Raw genomic sequence first — 20574 nt, 5'->3', positions numbered from 1 at the left:
TTGGTTGCAGTCAGTTTGATTTTTCCAGAGTGTATCTCAGGTGAACTGACTTCACTGCAAGATGTAATACTAACCAGGAACTGTAAAGGTGGGAGATTGCAGCATTTCCAGATGAAGAAATGAAACTCGCTGTTACTTTTCAAGTTCTGAAGTGTAGCAATGTCATACCCGACTTCAGGTTAGTACTTGGCGTCTGCTGGAGTTTGCCCCTGCTTCTGCTAAACTGTCAAAATATATTTTGTCAAACCAAACAGAATTATAAATGTAAAGAGATCAGATTTCATTTGAGATTTTAATCATTACATCATTCTGCATTATTAGCACTGCTGCCTCACAGTACCAGGGACCCGGGTTCACTTCCCAGCTTGGGTCACTGTTTGTGCGGAGTCTGCACATTCTCCCCGTGTCTGCATGGGTTTCCTCCGGTTGCTTTGGTTTCCTCTCACAGTCCAAACATGTGCGGGTTAGGTGCATTCTTAGAATCTTAGAATCCCTACAGCACAGAAAGAGGCCATTCGGCCCATCGAGTCTGCACCGACCACAATCCCACCCAGACCCTACCCCCATATCCCTACATATTTACCCACTAATCCCTCTAACCTACGCATCCCAGGACACTAAGGGCAATTTTAGCTTGGCCAATCAACCTAACCCGCACATCTTTGGACTGTGGGAGGAAACCGGAGCACCCGGAGGAAACCCACGCAGACATGAGGAGAATGTGCAAACTCCACACAGACAGTGACCCGAGCCGGGAATCGAACCCAGGTCCCTGGAGCTGTGAAGCAGCAGTGCTAACCACTGTGCTACCGTGCCGCCCCACTGTGCTACCGTGCCGTGCTAAATTGATCCTAGCGTCGGGGTTACGGGGATAGGGCCTCGATGGGATTGTGGTCGGTACAGACTCGATGGGCCGAATGATCTCCTTCTGCACTGTAGGGATTCTATGAAGAGGTGGGACTGCTACAACCAAGCTCTTGACTTGTGCACAGGTGAAGTATATTTCTCAGTGAGGAAGATTAGAGCTTGACCCGGAGGCTGCCCTTGCAAACATCGAACAGCCTGCCGAATCTCACTGGGGGAAGTCACACTCAGCTAACTGATGGAAAAGTTGCTAAATTTACAGGGAGAAAAGAGGAGGTATTCAGAGATGGATTCCCTCAAAACAGGGCCTGCTGTTCGAATAAATTGGATCACAAATTTGACAACAGTTCCGTTTGCCTGCACAGGTGTCGTCTTTGGTCGATGGGAAGTGGGCTCAATTCTCAAGGCCAATTGGCTTATTACCAGCATCTAGACCCGCCAAGCAACTCATTAACAAGTCCAACTCCCCTCTGCATTTTCTCCACTTAACGGATGTATGCAACTTGCGGTTAGTATTTTGTCAGCATTCCTGATGGGCAAAGACGCAGACACAAGAGGATGGTCACACTATTTTATTACAAAATAGTCTCCAGTTGATTACCACAAAATTTGACATTGTACATATTGCAACTGAATAAAATCCTTGCGTATAAATCGGTTGCCAATCCAACAAGTTGGCCGCCTTTTCTCGATACCGTATTCCCTTCCAGAACACCAGCTCTACCTACCTCCCCCTTTTCAGACATTTCCTGACCACAAGTCAGCCTGTAGTCACACTGCTCTCCCCCACGGCACACTGACAGATAGTTCCTGTAAACATTCATAAAACAGAAAACCGTGGAGGTGAATCAGTGTCGCTCTACCTCACATTTCACTCAATCTAAATTAAATTTAAAATACTCTTTAAACTGTCTTTTGAGGATTCTTTAAAATTGCAATGGGCAGGATTTACTCCGGTAGCCAAGGACAGTGAAATAATCAACATAATCTTCAGTGGTCAAAGGTTCTGCCAGAGTTACCTGAACAATAAATGGGAGCGCACATCACAGCTGTAGTGTCAAGTCAACATTGCTTAGTAATCCCACTGCAAGGTGGATCACCACAGGTTAAGATTCTTCTAAAAACTCTTAGAGACAACCGTGCACCAACTGATAGCCTTAAGGCTCACACGTGCCGCGAGATACCAAGGACAGTGCCAAGTGAGGCCCTGGAGGGAGAGAGATCTTTAAGAGGTAGCTTGCGCATACCCAAGCTGCGAGTTGTGGAGTAAGGCTGGGGCTAGGGAACGCAAGTCATGTACCTCCTCTCTCAGCTGGACTTGGGAACATACACATTCAAATTCTGGAACCACAATCCAATAAACTAAACAGGTCTTCGCGTGTAGTCAATTAGCTGTATCGATAATTTGAGAGACAAATCACTGGGTGCATCAAAAATAATGTTCAGCATTGATGTACACATTATCTGTACATAATATTCAAACTGTACAGGTCCAAATAACAGATCAGCGCCAGATTAGTGACCAAGCTGCTGGACCTTGCCATTATTTCTCCAAAAGAGCCGTCATCTGTGGGATTGCCTGCAGAAGAAAACAAACCAAGTCAGGACTGAACCCACCATTCATTAGACACATTCCACTGGAACTCATTCAAGGCACTTTTAAAGTTCTCTTCTAAAACAAATGTAGACTCAATGAAAGGATGAACCTTGTATGTTCAACAACAACTTGCATTTATGTAGCGAAGAAAGAAAGACATGCATTTATATGCAAAACCAGTAAAGTACTTGTGAAATGTAGTCACTGTTGTATTGGAGGAAACACAGAAGCCGGTTTGCACATAGCCTGACCTGGGAGTGTACAATTAGAAAATTATCCACCAACAACCACCACCTGAACCACCTTGGACAGCACGGTGGCAGTGGGTTAGCGCTGCTGCCTCACAGCTCCAGGGACCTGGGTTTGATTCCAGCCTTGGGTCACTGTCTGTGCAGAGTCTGCATGTTCTCCCCATGTCTGTGTGGGTTTCCTCCCACAGTCCAAAGATGTGCGGGTTAGGTGGATTGGCCATGCTAAATTGCCCCTAGTCAGGGGAACTAGCTAGGGTAAATGCATGGGGTTACAGGGTAGGGCTTGGGTGGGATTGTGGTTGGTGCAAACTCGATGGGCCGAATGGCCTCCTTCCACACCGCAGGATTCTATGATTTTGTCAGGGTTTATTAATGGGAGCATGTGTTTCTGAAATGGGTGTTCCTCCTCTCCCCCACACCGAGATTGTGACAGTGAATGAAAGGAGTCCTGGGATCTTGCTGTGTCTTTTTGTTTCAATCACCTTTTGCTTTGTTTTAGTCAGTTTCCACTTTTCTCTCTCTCTCGCCTAAGGAGAATTTATTTGGAAGCTGTGATGATGCAAAGAGAGAATCATTTTGCCGCTAGGAATCCTCGGACAAGAGCATCTCTCATGTTCTCCCTCGGTGATCTCTCAAACTCCTTCCAGCACCTTTCCCAGGGTGGAGGGAGGGAGAGAGAGAGAGATCCTGCACCAGGGGTTTCATGCAATCCGCTATTTGCTCCTTGGGGCTTAGGGAGAAGAAAATCAATTAAGGTTCACACTCGTGATCACCAGCCATGGACCCCAGTGCATGCATGGGAACAGGATCAGGCTTGGATGTAATGCCCTCCTGGTCAAACAGCTTGCTGACACAAAGTCCCATGAAGGAATGTTGGAATCAAGTTGGTTTTAACTAACGAGCGCTTGCTTTCATAAATAGAACATAGAACACTACAGCGCAGTACAGGCCCTTCGGCCCTCGATGTTGCGCCGACCAGTGAAACCAATCTAAAGCCCCTCTAATCTACACTATTGCAATATCATCCATGCTTATCCAATAACCATTTGAATGCTCTTAATGTTGACGAGTCCACTACTGCTGCAGGCTGGGCATTCCATGCCCTTACTACTCTAAGTGAAGAACCTACCTCTAACATCTGTCCTATATCTCTCACCCCTCAATTTAAAGCTATGTCCCCTCGTGTTAGCCATCACTACTGTAGGGATTCTACCTAATTGGAAATTACTGTTGGAATCAAACACCATGATATGGCACAATGAAATTGAGCTGGAAAATGTACCCATTGCTGCTTGGGTCTAAGAGTTAGTTTGAGCATTTAACTCCTGCATGTGATGTGCTTCTCCGAGTTAAATTAAAATCAAGGTGTTTTTAGCCAATGAAAGTAAGCCTTTCACATTAACATTGTGGATATCTTTACAGCGAGTGTTCTTTGAAATGCCTCTGATCCCTGACAAAGGTTTCCCCATCTTAATGTATGTTTTGATCAGGTGTACATGGTGCCTGTCAGGTAGTCACTTTCTAGCAATAAGTGCTAAATTCAACCTTATTGACTGACGTTTAAGCTTTCATAAATTACATTGGGGTGGGTGTTTATGGAACAACAAAAAAGCTTCAACGCACATGCACACATGGATGCAGTTCAAGTTGTCTCCAAAACCTGCAGCTTAATCTGTTAAAAACTGGCTCTCAGAAGCAGCAGGTCGGCGTTGGACTGATCATAGACAAGCAAGACACCGCTAAGATCGGAGCTCACAGGGCAATGATTATCCTTTGTTTATGAGAGGGAATTCACTAAAACACTCCTGCGGCCATTCATGCTTTGGAAGGTTGGTGAATAATTAATAAGCCAAGGTAAGCCAGACGAATTTTAAAAACCTCAAGCCATTTCAATCACGGTAAACAAAGCCCCCTTCCATCTCTCGCCGCCGTTTATCACCGTTAACTACAGTTGATTGTTCATCACAGGTATTTGGCCAAAAAAAAAAATGGAGACTCAGCTGGGCATGTAAATGTTTGTTTGAAGGTAAAGCAAAACCAGCTTGATAACTAAACCCCGTCGCTTGTTGTTAAGTATCGGTTACAGCTTCAGATAAAAGGGCCCGTGGTTGTCACTGCGCTAAAGGATCGCAGCTGAACCCGCCAATGATGAATACATTCTCTCAATTATTCAGGAGATCTGCACTCCCATTAACTGGAAATAATGCCACCGTACAAAATTTATTAGGGAAATTGTCTACAAGTTGTTTCTACCGCCCATCACTTTGTCTCTGGTTTATTAAAAGCCGCATGTTTGCTACCCAGCCAGCAGGCATTAGTTCCAGAAAGCTATTACACTTGGCAGGGATTCTTCCAACCTGCCTTTTGGGGATGCTACTGCCCTGTGGCATCTCACACGCAAACACAGAGTCCTGTACTTAACAAGAGCAGCGAAAAAATAAGAGCAACTACCCCAAGGGCAACTGTACAGCTCGGTGGCTCAAACAGCCATGGTAGGCATGGTGTCTGGACTCTTCAGAGCTCATCTCAACTGTCCAGCACAGTAAGAAGTCTCAACACCAGGTTAAAGTCCAACAGGTTTATTTGGTAGCACAAGCTGTCGGAGCGCTGCCCCTTCATCAGGTGAGTCAGCGATAGAGGTTCTGTAGGGTGTTGGAGTCAGGGAGGGAGGGAGGAAGGAAATTGAACAGATTCTTGCTATCCAACAATGAATCATAGAATCCCTACAGTGCAGGAGGCGGCCATTCGGCCCATCGAGCTTGCGCTGACAACAATCCCACCCGGGCCATATTTACCCTGCTACTCCCCCTGACACTAAGGGTCAATTAAGCATGGCCAATCCAACCTAATCCGCACATCTTTGGAGCACCCTATTTCTTCTCTCTCGGGGAGGACGGGCAAACCCATCACAGACACAGTCACCCGAGGACAGAATCAAACCCAGATCCCTAGAGCGGAGAGGCAGTTAACTACTGAGCCACCATGCCATCCCATAAAAGGGTCTATGGATCTCACAACTATCCACAGCTGATAATTATCCAATGATCATTGCTAAAAATGATTTTTTTAAATTACAAATCTTGTGCTGCGTTCAGTTTGCCTTAACTGGTAGCACATTTTTCCCCAAACCTGTCATTTTCCAATTTTAGTTTTATGACAGCTTACATTTAAATTCTAGAGCAAAATATTAGCAAATTTTCAATTATATACACCGAGCAGAAGTTTAATTCACTAAATTAGACCAAATTATTATTTTCATCATTAATTAAGAGAAACAATCCCAGACATTGTGCTACGTGACAATACACATCACTGCTAAATTACATACTGGAGGATTAAACCGCCTAAATACACTTTAAATAGACTGTGTAGCATAAGCATTTTTTGGACACAATGCATTTTTCACTTTATAATTAAACTTGAGGTTGTGCAAAACTCTGCAGGTGAATTTACACCAAATCTCATTCATCCATCTCCCCACAACTCACTGCTCTACACCGACTCCCAGTAAAGCAAAACCTCACCTTTAAAATTCTTATCCCTTCCCCCCCCCCACCTCTCTTTCCCTCCCTCCCCCCCCCCCCCCCCCCCCCCCCCCCACCAAATCTGTCCCTATCGCCAGTCATACCACCCCAGAGGTATCAGCACTCCTGCAATTCCAGCCTCTTGGGCATCCCCAATTTTAATCGCTCATGTGACTATCCAGGTAAGTCTTAAACGATGCCAGCGTGTCTGCCTCTGCCAAGTAGGGTGGTGGGGGCAGACACGCTGGCATCGTTTAAGACTTACCTGGATAGTCACATGAGCAGTGTGGGAATGGAGGGATACAAACGACTGGTCTAGTTGGACCAAGGAGCGGCACAGGCTTGGAGGGCCGAAGGGCCTGTTTCCTGTGCTGTACTGTTCTTTGTTCTTTGTCCACCATAGTGGCTATGTCTTCAGTTGCTCTGGAATTCCCTCAAACCACTCAGCCTCTCTTCCCATTAAGCCAAGCCTCTCTCTTTGACCAAGCTTTTGTCCTAATATCTCCATGTGAATAGGTATCAAATTTTGCTTTACAGTGCTCCTATAGGGCAGCACCGGTGGCACGTAGGGTGACATGGTGGTTAGCAATGCTGCCTCTCAGCAGCAGGGACCCGGGTTCAATTCCCGCTTGGGTCACTGGCTGTGCGGAGTCTGAACTTTCTCCCCGTGTCTGCGTGGGTTTCCTCTGGGTACTCCGGTTTCCTCCCACAGTCCAAACGACGTGCTGGTTACGTGCACTGGCCATGCTAAATTCTCCCTCAGTGTACCTGAACTGACTCCAGTAACTTCATTGCAGTGTTAATGTAAGCCTACTTGTGACATTAATAAATAAATGTTAAAATCTTTAACATCCTATGAGGCACTCTGGGATATTTTACTATGTTAAAGGTGCTATATAAATGCAAGTTGTTTCTTATCTCTTGCAGTACTGTTTTCATGCAACTTTCGTGGTGACTAGAGGATTTTCACAGCAACTTCATTGCAGTGTTAATGTCAGCCTACTTGTGACTAATAAATAAACTTTTAACCATGCCTACAATTTTGTTAGCAGGCTTATTTTCCTCTGCCATAGCGATGGAAGCCCCAGGTGGAGGATTGCTGAGCTCTCAATTAGCTGAGCCAACCTCTTCACAAACTGCATTTTCTTCAGTCACACCACTTTGCTTCTTGACAGTTGGACTATTGGTGCTCACTGCAGAGGCAGCTTGGAGTCAATGTTTCCTCTTGGAGGAGGTAGCTTTCCTCCACTGCTTTCTGAAGCAAGTTCACATCTTCAAAAGTCAGAGTTTGCATTAAATTGGCCACATTGACTCTTTTGTAACTCCACACTCAGTGACAGTTCAACCATTGGATACAAAAGGGTCCAGAGGGGCAATTTTTTCACACAGAGGGTGGTGAGTGTCTGGAACGAGCTGCCAGAGGTAGTAGTAGAGGCGGGTACAATTTTGTCTTTTAAAAATCATTTAGACAGTTACATGGGTAAGATGGGTATAGAGGGATATGGGCTAAACGTGGGCAATTGGGACTAGCTTAGTGGTTAAAAACTGGGTAACATGGACAAGTTGGGCCGAAGGGCCTGTTTCCATGCTGTAAACCTGTGACATCAATTACTCAGAAAACAGAAGGATTGTCCTATTTTCCTGTGGAAAGGTGGTTTCATTCCCAGTATCCCCTTGCCACGTGATCAGGTTGGCTGATATCTTTCATACGTTCAGAAAGAAACAAGACTCACTTTGAAGAGGTCTGCCACCAAGCCATAGTCCGCTACCTGGAAGATGGGAGCCTCAGGGTCCTTGTTGATGGCCACAATGGTCTGTAAGGAAAGTAGTGTGCTCGTTAATGCCTTTCTCAATGATTCTCTGATAACGATTCTTCCAACAAGCAACAATAAAGCATGTCCATTGAAAGCAAAGTGGAAGCAAATTTTGCATCACTAAATTACGTAGTTTTTAAACAAAGCCAATAAGCTGTCAAGAATCCTTCTCCTGTATCTGAAGCCAAATACCCTGTGGAGAAGTTACTGAACAAATTAGTAATAAGAAAAATTATTCTTCAGAATGCTTGGAAACCTTGCGCTATTGATTTTAATGTTTCACTGCCCAAAGGACATTTTCTGAGGCAAAAATTACACCTCGGCTGGACTGTGCTCTGCCGTTTACAACATTTCTGGCAAGTCATCTAACCTCCACAGAGTTCACCAGCAGCTGGCATTGCTGGATCTTGAACCCTGGTCAATTCCCCCTGCGCCTGATACCCTCCTCCAAAGGCCAATTGCAGGTCTCTCGATCCCCTCTCCACAGCACGGTGGCACAGTGGTTTAGCGCTGCTTCCTCACGGCGCCAGGGACCCAGGTTCGATTGCCAGCTTGGGTCACTGTCTGTGTGGAGTCTGCACGTTCTCCCCCATGTGTCTGCGTGGGTTTCCTCCCACAGTCCGAAAGACATGCAGGTTGGGGTGCATTGATCATGCTAAATTCTCAGTCAGTGTACCCGAACAGGCGCTGGAGTGTGGCGACTAGGGGATTTTCAAAATAACTTCATTGCAGTGTTAATGTAAGCCCACTTGTGACTAATAATAAATAAAATTTAAACTTTAAAAACTGAGCACAACTAACTTAGCGATAACTAGGACTGGAATCCATACACATGGTTTTTGGCAGTTACCTTTGATTGACCTTTGATAAAACCCCTGTAAAATCAACAGATTATTGCCAGTTTGATAAATTGAGTCAATGAAGTGAAAGAAACGTACTTTATGCCTTTACAATTTCAATGCCAAGATATTTAAGTACCTGCTCGAGTGTAGCCTCCCCAGAAATTGACTGTTCTATAACTTATGTTTCTGGGAAGCATGCATCTGGGGTTTTAAATAATTTCAAAGCAAATCTTAAAAAACAGAAAACTCAACCTGCAAGAAAGGTTCCTTAGATTTCAAAAAGCATGCTACAGAAAAAAGGATATCAATTATTGATTGCAAGGACAAAAGCTTTTCCAACCGCTTTTATAATGACTTAGTGCACAAGATTGGTATGTGTCCGTGGCAGCAAAGCCTACACTGGAAGCAGTCACCGTGGTTACTAGAACTAAAATATACTTGGCATCCACGTGTGATCGTAAGACCATAAGACTAGGAGCAGAATTAGGCCACTCAGCCCATCGAGTCTGCTCCGCCATTCAATCATGGCTGATATTTTTCTCATCCCCATTCTCCTGTCTTTTCCCCATAACCCCTGATCCCCTTATCAATCAAGAACCTATCTATCTCTGTCTTAAAGACACTCAATGACCCAGCCTCCACAACCTTCTGCAGCAGAGAGTTCCACAGATTCACCACTCTCTGGCTGAAGAAATTCCTCAACTCTGTTTTAAAGGATCGTCCCTTGAGCCTGAGGTTGTGCCCTAGTTCTAGTTTTTCCTACTAGTGGAAACATCCTCTCCATGTCCACTCTATCCAGGTGATATTGCAGAAAGGGAGTTGTGAACAAGTTGAAGAGGGATTAGAGAGGTTGAGGAATAGCTGGACGAGAGAGTGTGCTGTTGTAGTTTAGTCCTCAATTTGAAGTCTCACATCCTACCCTTATTCACATATTTCCATTAGCCCTTTATGTACCGACCTCTATGTAAACTAGTCACCCTGTCAGTTATGTCCTCCTGCCCGTAGTGGGTGTAATTAACAGGGTGACAAGTCAACACAACTCGGTACTATTTTAAATGTGGCAGTAAACATTTACAAATAGGGAAAGGTTGGCAGGAAAATGGCCAAGAGGCAAGGTTTTTTTTAAAACATGGGAGAACCTTTTAGATTGCAGCTGGACATTTCCATATAAGTTTGTGGTTAAACTGTTCAAAGGAACTGGGAAAGAAAATGCAGAATAGAAATGTGGGACATGACTACCATTGACAACGTTTACACAAGAACTAGAAAGGCAGCAGAAATTATTGTGCTCTCACTCCAGATTCTCTCCAACTTTTACAGATGCACCATAGAAAGCATTTTTTCTGGTTGTATCACAGCCTGGTATGGCTCCTGCTCTGCCCAAGACCGCAAGGAACTATAAAAGGTCGTGAATGTAGCCCAATCCATCACGCAAACCAGCCTCCCATCCATTGACTCCGTCTACACTTCCCGCTGCCTTGGCAAAGCAGCCAGGATAATTAAAGACCCCACGCACCCCGGACATTCTCTCTTCCACCTTCTTCCATCAGGAAAAAGATACAAAAGTCTGAGGTCACGTACCAACCGACTCAAGAACAGCTTCTTCCCTGCTGCTGCCAGACTTTTGAATGGACCTACCTTGCATTGAGTTGATCTTTCTCTACACCCTGGCTATGACTGTAACACTACATTCTGCACTCTCTCGTTTCCTTCTCTATGAACGGTATGCTTTGTCTGTATAGCGCGCAAGAAACAATACTTTTCACTGTATCCCAATAAATTTGACAATAATAAATCAAATCAAAAAGACTGCAACGATCAAAAGAGTTTTGTCCATTTGAAAAATGTTGAGAAATGAATTCATTTCTTTACCTATCCGTGAATGAAATGTCATTTTCAACAGCAATTGCTTACAGCATTACATCTTTCTGATACATAATGTGGCAGAGCCTCTGGACCCAGGTTATCTGCTCTGAGTGATACCCAATCTTAAAGGTAACTATCCCAAGACATAGAACAAGGTATCTGTATCCAAAATTTATTTTTATTTTTTTTAAAAAGAATAATCCAAATTTGCATTCATTTGGGATGTCTCAAAATGCTTCACAATTTGGTTAAATAAATTGAGGATTGTCACTTGTTATCTGGAGGTGAAACACAACTGGCACTCCAGGTAACAACAAGAAGCAATGAATTGAATGACTAGTTAATGTGTCCTTGTGATGCCGGTTGAGGAATACATATTGGATCAGGGCACTGAAGAGAATTCACCTGTTCTTTGAACGGTGCCATGGGATTTTCTGTGCACCTGAGGGGAAGGTAGAGGCTCAATTTAGTGCCTTATCCGACAGTAATAGCGATTGACAGCACCAAACTTCCTTCACTGCTGCACCAAAACGTCCAGCGTGAATTTTGCGATCAAGTCTCTGGGGCAGGGCGTGAATCGAGTGTTCCTGCAGAGCCAAGGCCAGCACTGCAGGACATAGTGCTTTGGATCCCATGGGATAAAGGGGGAGGTGGCTAGATGGGTGGAGAACTGGCTTGGTCATAGAAGACAGAGGGTGGTAGTGGAAGGGTCTTTTTCCGGCTGGAGGCCTGTGACTAGTGGTGTACCGCAGGGCTCTGTATTGGGACCTCTGCTGTTTGTGATTTATATAAATGATCTGGAAGGAGGAGTAACTGGGGTGATCAGTAAGTTTGCGGACGACACAAAACTGGCAGGACTTGCAGATAGTGAGGAACATTGTCAGAGGCTACAGAAGGATATAGATAGGCTGGAAATTTGGGCAAGGAAATGGCAGATGGAGTTCAATCCTGATAAATGCGAAGTGATGCATTTTGGTGGGAATAATGTAGGGAGGAGCTACACGATAAATGGAAGAACCATAAAGGGTGTAGAGTCGCAGAGGGACCTGGGTGTGCAAGTCCACAGATCTTTGAAGGTGACGTCACAGGTGGAGAAGGTGGTGAAGAAGGTATATGGCATGCTTGCCTTTATAGGACGGGGCATAGAGTATAAGAGTTGGGGTCTGATGTTGCAGATGTATAGAACTTTGGTTCGGCCGCATTTGGAATACTGCGTCCAGTTCTGGTCGCCACACTACCAGAAGGATGTGGAGGCTTTGGAGAGAGTACAGAGGAGGTTTACCAGGATGTTGCCTGGTATGGAGGGGCTTGGTTATGAGGAGAGATTGGGGAAACTGGGGTTGTTCTCCTTGGAAAGACTGAGGATGAGGGGAGACTTAATAGAGGTGTATAAAATTATGAAAGGCATAGATAGGATGAACGGTGGGAAGCTTTTCCCCGGGTCGGTGGTGACGTTCACGAGGGGTCATAGGTTCAAGGTGAAGGGGGGGAGGTTTAACACAGATATCAGAAGGACATATTTCACACAGAGGGTCGTGGGGGCCTGGAATGTGTTGCCGGGCAAGGTGGTGGAGGCGGACACACTGGGAACGTTTAAGACTTATCTAGACAGCTATATGTACGGAGTGGGAATGGAGGGATACAAAAGAGTGGTCTAGTTTGGACCAGGGAGCGGCGCGGGCTAATTGTTCCTGGTTTCTCGTTTCAAGGCTTCATTCTATGATCATCTTGCTGGTGCCAGTACAGAGCGAGACTGCGGATAGTTGGGAACCTGTCTCGGGGGCAGGGAATTCATATGGTGTTCGTGGAAGTGGAAATGACTAGGGTTGGGAAGCTTTTCCGATCAGGGCCATTGTGATCTCCTGGACTCGTTTCGATCGCCTCAGGGGGTCGGAGAGGAATTTCCCAGATTTTTTTCCCCATATTGGCCCTGGGGTTTTCACTCTGGGTTTTCGCCTCTCCCTGGAGATCACATGGTCTGGAATGGGGGGGTGGGGGTGAGTTAATAGGTTGTGATGAACAAAGCATCGTAGCTGTGAGGGACAGCTCGGTGGATAGGATATTGGTATGTAGATAGGCTGGAAAATTGGGCGGGGATCCTGGATTCAGGATTCAATCCTGGACCGGGGAGCGGCGCGGGCTTGGAGGGCCGAAGGGCCTGTTCCTGTGCTGTATTGTTCTTTGTTCTTTGAGTACAGGGTCAAGAATTAAAAGCACTTGCTACAACTTCGCACAAGAGACTGGGAAGAAAATAATTTTTCATACGGTTACGTTAGATTGATTCGTTGCAAAGTGACTGAAGAGAGAGTGAAACTGCACAGCCAGCCATCGAACACACTAGAAGAATAAAGGAAACTCTTTCCAAGCAGAGCTTGTATTCTAACGATGGGTCTGATCCAACTCCTCTTCCGCAAATAAGAAAGCTGTATTGTGGTCGCCATATTCTATCATTTCGCATCCTTGCTTTAGCAACGGAAAATTCTGCCTCATTTCACTGAACTAAAGTCTGACTAGGTCACATATAATGGTCACTAATGCTGTGATTCCTCCAATGGTACAGCTGGTTGAAGCCAATTTTAAAACTGAGTTTACCCAATCCACCCAAATCCTCCAAATTAAAATAGAAAGAAAATCCCATTTCGTCATAAAATGATGAACTGAAATTTTTATAGTTCTATTACAACACAGAGAAGCTTTTCCCCATAAAACCTGTTCTTTGTAAATGACGTTATGATCTTATTCTGCAAAGTTCACAGATAACGCCACAATACGGTTATCCTTAAATAACTATGCCTTCAGGAGGTGTGGTTTCCGGGGGGGGGGGGGGGGGGGGGGTTATTTCTCTTCCCTCAACTGGCTGGAGAACTTATTTATTTCCCAATGAGAATTTTTTTATGCCACAATGGACCCGCTGGTGGAAAGACACTTTAAAGTTTAAATTTATTTATTAGTGTCACAAGTAGGCTTACATTAACACTGCAATGAAGTTACTGTGAAAATCCCCCAGTCGCCACACTCCGGTGCCCGTTCGGGTACACTGAGGGAGAATTTTGCATGGCCAATGAACCCTAACCAGCACGTCTTTTGAACTGTGGGAGCACCCGGAGGAAACTCCACACAGACAGTGACTCAAGTGGGGAATCGAACCCGGGTCCCTGGTGCTGTGAGGCAGCAGTGCCAACCACTAATTCAACGCCATTATTAAATGCCACACTAGCATTTTATCAATTTAGAATAATCTCAACGCATTATTTGCCAGAATATTACGGTTTCAACTTTCAACTAAATGCAAGTTCTTAAAAACTATGATCACATCGTAAGGGGTTAACATTTTTTTTGATACGCTTCCAGCTAAGGTGGTTAATGGCTTCAAAAAGAAAAAACAGCTTTCACTCTGGATGATTCCATGTATAGTTTATATCGTGCATTGTTATGTTTGAGTTCATCTGACAGATCTTTAAACCGAATAAATTCAGTCCATTTTAATGTTAAAACTGGAACGACCACAGATGCAGAATTCGCACAAAATCATTCTACAGCGAAGAGATTGCTCATTAATAATGCAACAACAGTTGGAATGCAAATATAGCCACACGAAATCGGAAACCGCAAGCAACAGTATATAAACACACTAATTATAAACTGCAATATTAAACAGCAGAAAGGGGAAAAAAGATTATTTTAAAATCACTGGTCAAAATTGTTTTGGTTTAAATAGGTTCTGGGAACTTTGACACCACAGTATCATTGGAGAGTAAAACACCTCACGTAAAATAATTAAATCTGGAACTCTCTCCTTCAAAAAGCTACGGACGCTGTGTTCACTGAATTTTTCAAGGCAGAAATCAATAAGTTTTTGTTAGGTAAGATATCTAGGGATATGGGACAAAGCCAAATGAATGGAGTTGAGGGACAAATCAGCCGGGAGCTAAATCGAGGGGCTCAATGGCCTATCCCTTCGTTACATTAATTCGGAGTTGGATCAAATATAAACACAGTAGATTAGATAACACATGAAAGCCATCTGAATTCAAACCGTCGTGGCAGATGATTGCAAGCAGCAACAGTACCCAAAGCCAGAGGAAGGATTAAGCTACTGCGGATCATGGTCTCAGTGTCTAGTGTTCCAGTACAACAACTTAACAAGACAGCAAATGGATCGCTGGAAGAAATATATATCGCACAGGGATTTCACGGCTCACAAATACAAAAGTAAAGGAAATTCCTAGAAGCTATTGCGCAAACGGAGGACTAGAATTAAAAAGACCAGTCATTGGGTACAACAAAAGCACTTTGTAAACATTAAGAGAATGAAAAATTGCACTGTGCAGTACAAGCAAATGAACATGACAACAGGTTGACATGAAATTCCTGTTTCCTTCTTCCATCATAATGAACAAAGATGTTTCACAACAATTCACTACTATACAAAATGCTAGAAGTAATTTCACTTCAGAAGGAGAGAGAACGATTCTAACGTGGGAGTAAATGATGAATCAGGGTTTTAGTTCCTACTATCTCTGAATATTTTGACCAAACTTTGATCATCACTGGGGAAATGGTCGGGAGACTATATTGAGCTCCACAGAGCGGGGGAATCTGAATTATTCAGAGTTCAAATGGCAGACCATGCCACTATATTTTCTCTACACCATTAAAATGAGTAGTTCCTCTCTGCTGGGATCTCAGTTAGGTCGTCAGTTTAAACAAGAATAAAATCCACAGGAAGTCAAAAGAAAAAAACAGTCTGACCTCAAGGCCAATTTGTCAAGTTTTTTTTTTACTGTGACATATGTGGAGAATTTAAATTTTTTTTAAAAATACATTCATTCTCAGAATGTGGGTGGCACTGGCAAGACCAGCATTTATTGCCTTTCCCTAGTTACCCTTCAGGAGTGGTGGTGAGCCTTTAAGGTCTTCTGTAGTCCATGTGGAGCGGTTTGCTGAGCTACAGGTAGAGGGACAGGTAGTATTGAGGAAGCAGGGGGGCTGCAGAAGGACTTGGACAGGTTAGGAGAGTGGGCAAAGTGGCGGCAGATGGAATACAATGTGGAAAAGTGTGAGGTTATGCACTTTGGAAGGAGGAATGGAGGCATAAACTATTTTCTAAATGGGGAAATACTGAGGAAATCGGTTAACGTGCAGGTTCAGTCGGCAGTTAGGAAGGGAAATGCAATGTTAGCATTTTTGTCAAGAGGGCTAGAATACAAGAGCGGGGATGTACTTCTGAGGCTGTATAAGGCTCTGGTCAGACCCCATTTGGGGTATTGTGAGCAGTTTTGGGCCCTGTATCCAAGGAAGGATGTGCTGGCCTTGGAAAGGGTCTAGAGGTGGTTCACAAGAACGATCCCTGGAATGAAGAACTTGTTGTATGAGGAATGGTTGAGGACTCCGGATGGGGGGGGGGGGGGGCTTACACGATACTGTGAGCCTGGGTAGAGGGGACGTGGCGAGGATGTTTCCACTAGTAGGAAAAAGTAGAACTAGAGGGCACAACCTCAGGCTAAAGGGACGATCTTTTAAAACAGAGATGAGGAGGAATTTCTTCAGCCAAAGAGTGGTGAATCTGTGGAACTCTTTGCCACAGAAGGCTGTGGAGGCCAGGTCATTGAGTGTCTTTAAGACAGAGATAGAAAGGTTCTTGATTAATAAGGGGATCAGGGGTCATGGGGAAAAGGCAGGAGAATGGGGATGAGAAAAATATCAGCCATGATTGAATGGCGGAGCAGACTCGATGGGTCGAGTGGCCTAATTCTGCTCCTACGTCCGATGGTCTTATGGTCTACTCCATAGGTCAATGAAGTGTCAAAGAGGTTGACGAGGGAATGAAGTCACAGGATAAGCCAGACCAGGAAAGGATGGCAGCTCTCCTTCCCTAAAGACTGTTGTTACTAAAGCGTATAGATTTTAATGGTGTCTTTGGCTGATGCTAGGCTTTTCATCCCCAGGTTTTGTTTTTAATGCAAATCCTAATATTAGCATGGTAGGATTTCAACTCGCATTCACTGGATTAGACTAAAAATAAAACGACTACACCAACCTACTCCTAAAAAGCAACAAGACACGAACCCTCCTAGGCCACTTTGACCATGTCAGCCAAGAACCGTCATTAAAAGAGCATGTTCTGTTTAAAATACCTTGCTGTCCTTCATTCCTGCCAGATGCTGTATTGCTCCCGAAATCCCAACAGCAATATACAGCTCCTACAAATGTAAAACAAAATGTTAGTTAGAGAGTAAAATGCAAGGCAAGGGTCAAAGGCATCTCTTGGTCTCAGCAACAGTCACGATGTAATTCAGTATAGATTCTACATCACATAACTGGTTACAGCCATCTGATATCTATGTGCCCTTGCAATTCTGGCCTCTTGTGCATCTCTGATTTCCTTTGCTCCACCACTGGCGGCTGTCCCTAGGTCCTTGACTCTGAAATTCCTTCCCTAAACCTCATTGGGCAGCACGGTGGTACAGTGGTTAGCACTGCTGCCTCACAGCGCCAGGGACCCCCGGGTTCGATTCCCGGCTTGGGTCACTGTCTGTGCGGAGTCTGCACGTTCTCCCCGTGTCTGCGTGGGTTTCCTCCGGGTGCTCTGGTTTCCTCCCACGGTCGGAAAGACGCGCTGGTTAGGGTGAATTGGTCATGCTAAATTCTCCCTCAGTGTACCCAAACAGGCGCCGGAGTGTGGCAACTAGAGGAACTTCACAGTAACTTCATTGCAGTGTTAGTGTAAGCCTACTTGTGACTAATAAAGTTTAACTTTTAATTTTAACTCATTGACTTAGAGTCGGTCCTCAAAACCTTCCACTTTGATCAATCTTGCTCTAAATACCTCCTTATGTGACTCAGTGTCAAGTTTTGTCCGATAACACTCCTGTGAAGTACATTGAATGTTTTAATACATTAAAGGCTCTAAAGTTGTTGTTAAATGATTTCCCATCTTGTCAATCAAATAAAAACTTAGATCAAATTTGTGCATAAAATGTGTTAGCTTCAGCATCAATCTGAATAAACACAAAAGCTGAAAGTTGTTCACACAAAATGATTTCCAATAAGGTTGCTTTACAAGAATGAAAAAAAAAATACAATCATAGAATCCCTCCAATGCAGAAGGAGGCCATTTGTAACATCAGGCCTGCACCAACAACAATCCACCCAAGCCCTAACCCCGTAACCTCACGCATTTACCCTGCTAATACCTCTGACTCGAAGAGGCAATTTAGCACGGCCAATCAACCCAACCCACACATCTTTGGACTGTGGGAGGAAACCAGAGCACCCTGGAGGAAACCCACACAGGATACGGGGAGAACGCGCAAACTCTACACGGACAGTCACCCGAGGCCGGAATCGAACCCGGGTACTTGGCGCTGAGAGGCTGCAGTGTTAAACCACTGTGCCACCATATCTTAAAAGAAACTATAAAATTCAGACTTGCATTGTGACTCAGCCAACAGGATAGGACATTTAAAATCAGATAACAAAGGTTTCAGCTTCCACATAATGTCTGAATTTTTGGGCTTTCAAAGTCAAAAGGATATTTTGGCAACTTAGCATCGTGAAAATTTCCTATTTGGCATGCATTAGGAATCGGGTTCAAATATCATAACTACCAACTGGAAAGTCATAGAATTTCAGATAAGATGGCAGGATGTAATTGTTTAGAGAGAGTAAAAGTTAGGGTTTGTCGTCATAAGAGTTTTATTAAACCACACATTCACAATTACAGAATCACAGATGCAGAGGACAAGACTAATTGGTCCATCAAGCCACTTCTAGTTCTCTGGAAGAGCTATCTAATCAGTTCCAATCTCTTGCTCTCTGCATCCTGTTTCTTCCCCTTTTGAAGTATTTCACTCCACCATTCTTGTAGGCAACGCGTTCCAGGTCTCATCGCTGAGAATTTTAAAATTCTCATCTCCCACCAGCCCCCTCCCACCACCACGCCACTCACCTCTAGCCTTTTGGCCAATTGTTTTAAAATCTTTATCCTCCAGTTACGAAAACAGTGTCTTTCCTACCGACGCAGACCCTCAGAGGATGCATTGAATGTATCACTTAGCACCTTTCTGCTGGAGTCATTACATTCCAGCAAAGTTGAACTAAATTTGAATTTAAAGACAAGTTGTGTGCGCAGACTGCTTCATAAAAATTCAAACTACAACTTGGAGTTGACTAGATAAAATAAAATGAAATTATAATTTTGCGTCATTAGCATAGTGGCAGAAAAATCTTGTTACAATCAGGTAGGTGTATAAAGCTGGAATAAAATCAAAACTATTGAATCATGTTAAGTGCTTTTAAATTAAAAAAGTAAACAGTGTGGTCGACAGAAAGAATGTGTTTTCTGAAACAATGCCGCATTATCAGACCACTAGACATTAGGAGTGCTTTTAATCCATCACAACACATGCACCGAAACAAAATACAAAGTCCCATTGTATCCAACTCTTCTAGATTGTGCAAGTATACTGCTCATCACTTTCTTTTAGACTCTCTTGTAATTAACTGTGTGGTGTGAAGGTTCTATCTTCCTCCATCATAAGAACTAGGAGCAGGAGGAGGCCATCTGGCCCCTCGAGTCTGCTCCGCCATTCAATAAGATCATGGCTGATCTTCTCGTGGACTCAGCTCCACTTACCCGCCCACTCACCATAACCCTTAATTCCTTTACTGTTCAAATATTTATCTATCCTTGCCTTAAAAACATTCAATGAGGTAGCCTCAACTGCTTCACTGGGCAGGGAATTCCACAGATTCACAATCCTTTGTGTGAAGAAGTTCCTCCTCAACTCAGTCCTAAACCTGCTCCCCCTTATTTTGAGGCCATGCTCCTCGAGACATCCCCCTATCCCATGCCCCTCCAGACATCCCCCTATCTCATGCCCCCCTGGACATCCCCTTATCCTCAGATATCCACCCCGGCCACTCCAACATGTAGCAATATTCTGCATCCCTCCAGCAGCTTAAATGGGTTTGTCTGTCGAATACCACTGCAAGCATGCGGGGAAGGTGTTACTGTAAGTACATTTGTAAATACACTTCAGTGATGTTTTAAAGGTGCACAAAATATTGTACTGATAAGGGTTAAACTATTCAGCAGAGGGCTAGTTAGTGAAACATGAAGCACGAAACTGGAAGACATCTCATTTCAGCAACACAACTGCATATCAATCCTTTGGGAACTTCCTCAATCTTCACATACAGAATGAAAGGCTAATCAAACCAGTGAAGACCTGTTAGAGCACCATCCCGACCTGGCCAGCAGAATAATGAGCAATGCTGAAAGTGTGTAATAGCAATTTTGTTGAAAATAACGTAGAATCTTCCACCAGTGATATTACAACCCGTGAAAATCTACAACCGAGTGTGTAAAGGGAGAATTCAGACAGTGCCAGACATTGGAATTCTCCAAAACTGTTGCCGCAATTCATTTTTGACTCCATTAAGACACCACCTCCAAATTTCCCCCCCCCCCATTGGTTCAGCTGAGAGTTATAACATTCAGGATGCTTAACACACTATATGCTACACATGCAGGCATGACTTAGAGGTTTACAGCCATGGAAACAAGCCCTTCGGCCCAACTTGTGCCTGGAACTCTCTGCCGGGGGAGGTAGTGGAAGCAGATACAATAGTGACTTTGAAGAGGCGTCTGGACAAATACATGAATAGAATGGGAACGGAGGGATACGGTCCCCCTGGAAGAGTAGGGGGTTTTAGTTCAGTTGGGCAGCATGGTCGGCGCAGGCTTGGAGGGCCGAAGAGCCTGTTCCTGCGCTGTAATTTTCTTTGTTCTTGTCCATGCTGTCCAGTTTT

General features: G+C 44.3%; 1 protein-coding gene across 2 annotated transcripts in view; it reads right to left on the bottom strand.

The window, feature by feature from the left end:
- Positions 1–1421: 1421 nt before the first annotated feature.
- etfa (electron transfer flavoprotein subunit alpha) overlaps positions 1422–20574 on the bottom strand; it is a 56981-nt gene continuing 37828 nt past the window's right edge. For both annotated transcript variants that reach the window (XM_078200000.1, XM_078200001.1), the window contains exons 10-12: positions 16896–16961; positions 7970–8050; positions 1422–2443 (exon numbers count right to left, since the gene is read on the bottom strand). In XM_078200000.1, the coding sequence (XP_078056126.1) occupies positions 2408–2443; positions 7970–8050; positions 16896–16961 (183 nt within the window). In that variant the 3' untranslated portion in view covers positions 1422–2407. The remainder of the gene's footprint in view (positions 2444–7969; positions 8051–16895; positions 16962–20574) is intronic.

Source organism: Mustelus asterias, chromosome 29 (assembly GCF_964213995.1).
Source record: "Mustelus asterias chromosome 29, sMusAst1.hap1.1, whole genome shotgun sequence".
Taxonomy (NCBI): Eukaryota; Metazoa; Chordata; class Chondrichthyes; order Carcharhiniformes; family Triakidae; genus Mustelus; species Mustelus asterias.
Note: the sequence above shows the minus strand (reverse complement) of the source record. Positions and strands in the feature narration are given on the sequence as shown.